General features: G+C 44.6%; 2 protein-coding genes across 2 annotated transcripts; both read left to right on the top strand.

Annotated features, from left to right (window-relative positions):
- Positions 1–244: 244 nt before the first annotated feature.
- On the top strand, positions 245–2,258 carry LOC135478234 (uncharacterized). Its single transcript, XM_064758506.1, has 2 exons — positions 245–1,232; positions 1,546–2,258. The coding sequence occupies exons 1-2, from the start codon at positions 245–247 to the stop codon at positions 2,256–2,258; spliced, it is 1,701 nt and encodes a 566-aa protein (XP_064614576.1).
- Positions 2,259–2,963: 705 nt separating this feature from the next.
- On the top strand, positions 2,964–3,830 carry LOC135478233 (uncharacterized protein K02A2.6-like). Its single transcript, XM_064758505.1, has one exon. It carries the CDS (start codon positions 2,964–2,966, stop codon positions 3,828–3,830), a length of 867 nt encoding a protein of 288 aa, XP_064614575.1.
- Positions 3,831–4,606: the final 776 nt, after the last annotated feature.

The raw sequence follows: 4,606 nt of genomic DNA, 5'->3' as shown, positions 1-4,606 counted from the left end.
CTCCAGATCTTGCAGAGACAAAATTTAGTCTGAACTTCTCATACCTCGCCAAATGAAAACATTTCTATAAACCTCTCGACAACTGGACACCGGGTAACCCCGACATGGACCACAACAACGACTCTGTGGAAGTTTATTTTGCCGTGTGTGTATGAGCTGTAGTGTCCTCGAACATTACCGAACACTTTTTAGAACAGAAATAGCCTCCATGAACTGTACTCTACGTATCAAATAAGCTATAATTATGGCCGAGGCAGAAATTCGGGTACAACAGCCTGCTCAGCATCAAGCTTTGCCAATGTCTATACTAAAGCCGCCTCGTCAGCTTGATATGGACACAACCAACCTTCCTGACCATTGGAGGAAATGGAAGGAGGAACTTACACTGTACATGGAATTGGCAATGATTGGAAAACCTGAGGATTTGAAACTCAAACTGTTCAAATACTTAATAGGACCGCAGGGTAGAGAAATCTACTCCACTCTGGAATTTGATCAGGCTGAACAGGATCGTAATCTGAATGATGTCCTCGCCGTTTTTGACAGACATTGTGATCCTAAAAAGGATGAGACGGTGGAAAGATATCATTTCTTCACGCGTAATCAGGAAAGTGAGAGCTTTGATAAATACTTGACTGATCTGCGTATACTAGCTGCCACATGTAATTTTGGTGAACTTCACGATTCCCTTATCCGTGACAGAATTGTGTGTGGTATCTCAGAAATCCATCTCAGAGAGAGATTACTGCGAGAAGCTGACCTCACCCTGGATAAATGCGTACACATCTGCCGCGCATCTGAAATATCCAAGAAACAGAGCCTAGCCCTGAATGCCCAGTCAGCTGTACACGCAGTAAGCAACAAATCTGACCCAAAACAGAAAGCACGGAAATCCAGAAATTCTAAATCCTCTAATTCTAAACAAACTGGAAAATCTGGAAAACAGAACCTGCTAGAAAGGCCGTGTAATTTCTGTGGACTGCGACATGAGAAAAGACGCCACAAGTGTCCGGCATATGGAAAGGAGTTCAACGCATGCCATTCCAAGAGCCACTTTAGTTCTATGTGCCACAGCTTGCGTAATCTCAACTTTGTGTCAGAAACTTTGTCTTCTGAGGAAGAGGATTATTTTGAAATAAACACCGTTAACTTTACATCTGAAACTCTGTGCCTTAATTCTGTAAATGGACAGAGTTTTCCAAAGCGGATCTTCGCTACCATGCTGGTGAAAGGTAAGCCAGTAAGGTTCCAGCTTTACTGCGGTGCAACATGCAATGTCATCCCGTCACATGAACTTGGAGACCTCTCTGCATACAACATTCAGCAAACCTCACAAATGTTAACTTTGTACGACAAGTCTACAATAAAGCCTGCTGGCAAATGTTCGGTGAAATTTCAAAACCCTAAAGATGGAAAACGGTACAAAACTGAATTTGTAGTCGTGAACGACAAGGCATGTTCACCGATTCTGGGCTCTCAAGCTATCCAGGCCATGAACTTAGTACATGTGAACTTCTTGTTCACATGTACAAAACATCTTGTCAGTGAGTAAGAACACCTCTGAATCTACTCACAGTCCTATAACACTGGAACAGCTAAAGAAACAGTACAGAGACGTGTTCCAAGGCACTGGTTTGTTAGAGGGCAAGTATAAGATTGACATTGACCCCGCTGTTACTCCAGTTGTGCACCCCCCTCGTAAAGTCCCTGTAGCTCTTAGGGATAAGCTCAAAAGTGAACTTCAGAGACTGACTGACTTAAACATAATTGCCCCTGTTACTGATCCGACACCGTGGGTATCTAGCATGGTGTTAGTTTCGAAACCGAATAAACTCCGGATATGCATTGACCCAAAGGATCTGAATCAAGCCATAAGACGTAGCCACCACCCCATACCTACGATTGAGGACATTTTACCCGAACTCACAAAGGCTAAAATCTTCTCAACCCTTGATGCTAAAAACGGGTTCTGGCACGTGGAACTTGATGAGGAGAGCTCCTATCTGACTACTTTCAATACTCCTTTTGGGTGGTATCGTTGGTGTAGATTACCATTCGGTATTTCCTCTGCACCGGAAGTCTTCGAACTGAGACAGGAACAAGCTCTGGAAGGCTTGAAGTGCGTCAAGTCCATACACGACGACATACTGCTGTATGGAGAAGGTGACACCTATGAAGAGGCATCACGTGATCACGACAGAAATCTTGAGAACCTAATGGAACGTTGTCGTGAGAAGAACACTCAAATTGAACTTTGACAAAATCAAGTTTCGCCGACCGGAAGTGACTTTTATGGGCCACGTGATATCTGACAAAGGGCTGAAGATGGACCCAGAAAAAGTGCGAGCCGTAAGCGACATGCCCAAACCAACAGATGTTCCTGCTGTACAGAGACTGTTAGGATTTGTAAACTACTTGAGCAAATTCTTACCTCAGCTTAGTGACGTCTGTGGGCCGCTAAGACAGTTGACACTGAAAGACACTGCTTGGCACTGGGATGCTACTCATGATGCTGCACTAGAGAAAATCAAGACTTTAGTGAGCACTGATCCCGTACTACGCTTCTACGACGTGAAAGAGGAACTTACCTTGCAGTGTGACGCGTCCGACACAGGACTTGGAGCCGCGATAACACAGAATGGACAACCCGTTGCATTTGCGAGTAGAACTCTGTCTGACGCAGAACGCAGGTATGCGCAGAGCTGTTGGCTGTAGTATTTGGATTGGAGAAATTCCATAACTACGCTTATGGGAGACATGTGACCATACAGTCGGATCACAAACCCCTAGAAATTATAGCCAAGAAACCTCTCAACAAAGCTCCCAAACGACTACAGCGAATGTTGCTTCGTTTACAAGTCTACGATGCTACAATCGCCTAGCATCCTGGAAAAATCATGTACTTGGCAGATACACTGAGCCGGGCACCACTTCCTCACAAGCCCAGTTCATTTGTTACTGAAATGGAAACTGTTAACCAAGTCTCCAACCTACCTATAACACCCACGAGGTTACAAGATGTGAGAGACCATACTGCTGCTGACAGTGGTTTCCAATCTCTAATTCGAGTGATTCAGGAAGGATGGCCTGAACGTAAGGAAAACTTACCCAGGGCAGTGGTACCCTACTTCAACCTAAGAGATGAGCTGACAACTGAAGATGGCGTTATTCTCAAAGGTCAGCAAATTGTCATACCTCAATCTCTAAGGGCAGATATGCTACATCGTATCCACTCATCACATGTGGGTATTGAAGGATGTTGCCGTAGAGCTCGAGATTGTGTCTACTGGCCAGGGATGAGTGCTGCCGTTAAGGACTTCATTGAGAAGTGTGACATATGTTGTTCCTATGCAAGCAAGCAGCCAAAGGAAACCTTACATCCGCATGTAATCCCTGACAGACCATGGGCGAAGGTAGGCAGTGATGTGTTTACATTTGATGGCAATGACTATTTAGTCACAGTGGATTACTACTCCAATTTCTGGGAACTAGACTACCTGGAAAATACAACCAGTTCTACCATAATCCGTAAACTGAAAGCCCAGTTTGCCAGACACGGAATCCCAGAAATCTTTATGTCCGATAATGCATCCTACTACACATCGGAAGAGTTTCACAAGTTCAGCCGAAAATGGGATTTCCAGATGAAAACGTCCTCTCCAGGTTTCCCACAGAGTAATGGTAAGGCTGAAAATGCAGTGAAAACAGCTAAGTCCCTGATGCGGAAGGCAAAAGCGTCCAGGACTGACCCATATTTGGCAATTCTTGACTTCCGCAACACCCCGACACAAGGTGTCGACGCTAGTCCTGTCCAAAGACATGAGCCGTAGAACAAGGACACTGCTCCCGACTATTCCAAAACAGCTTAAACCACGTGTTTCCCTCTTCTCGTCGAAGTTCCGACACCAGCGAACAACAGAATGTACTACAACAGAGGTACAAGAGACCTTCCCATGCTAAGGAAAGGGGATGTGGTACAGATTCAGCCGCAAGGACAGGTGCGTGGACAGACTTGGCAAAAAGCCCAAATTACCGGATCAGTGAACAGTAGATCATACAATGTGGTCACTGAGGACAATCGAACATTACGCAGAAACCGTCGTCATCTGCGCAAGTCTGGTGTAAGTTTCAGTGTATCACCTCCCTATTACACTGACTCCCAGACACCCGATCAGCCGACGTCATCAAGTACGCCAAATGGAGAACGCGAAGTTCCACCTGTAAGTGACATTAATGCAGACCAACGAGTTACTAGGTCTGGTCGTGTGGTGACCAAACCGCACTGGTTTAAGGACTTCGTGATGGACAAATAAGTGAACCATATTATGGACTGTTAAACCGTGAAGTGACAGTAGTGATACTGACATCCCGTAGATGCCATACGCGTTTCGAAATGACTTTGGTGATTTGTGTTTTGAACTGTATATACAATGATTTAATCAACATAAATGAACATTGATGATGCAGAGACTCTAAAGTGAAATGGATCTCACTCTAACTTACATTCTATACTGTGGTGATCCAACTGACTTTGGGTAACCGCTTCGATGTGTTTTTACATGCTTTATAATGCACAGTGTTGCAATTCATTTGATAATGCATTAGC

This window comes from Liolophura sinensis, chromosome 11 (assembly GCF_032854445.1).
Source record: "Liolophura sinensis isolate JHLJ2023 chromosome 11, CUHK_Ljap_v2, whole genome shotgun sequence".
NCBI classification, from domain to species: domain Eukaryota; kingdom Metazoa; phylum Mollusca; class Polyplacophora; order Chitonida; family Chitonidae; genus Liolophura; species Liolophura sinensis.
The sequence above is the reverse complement of the archived record's forward strand: the minus strand, read 5'-3'. Positions and strand labels throughout refer to the sequence as shown.

Excerpts from the sequence above, each read along its gene's own strand:
- LOC135478234 (XM_064758506.1), top strand. The coding sequence starts at position 245 with ATGGCCGAGGCAGAAATTCGGGTACAACAGCCTGCTCAGCATCAAGCT. Across the intron at positions 1,233-1,545 it reads CGCTACCATGCTGGTGAAAG|TGAGTAAGAACACCTCTGAA; the intron begins GTAAGCCAGTAA and ends ACATCTTGTCAG.
- LOC135478233 (XM_064758505.1), top strand. The coding sequence starts at position 2,964 with ATGGAAACTGTTAACCAAGTCTCCAACCTACCTATAACACCCACGAGG.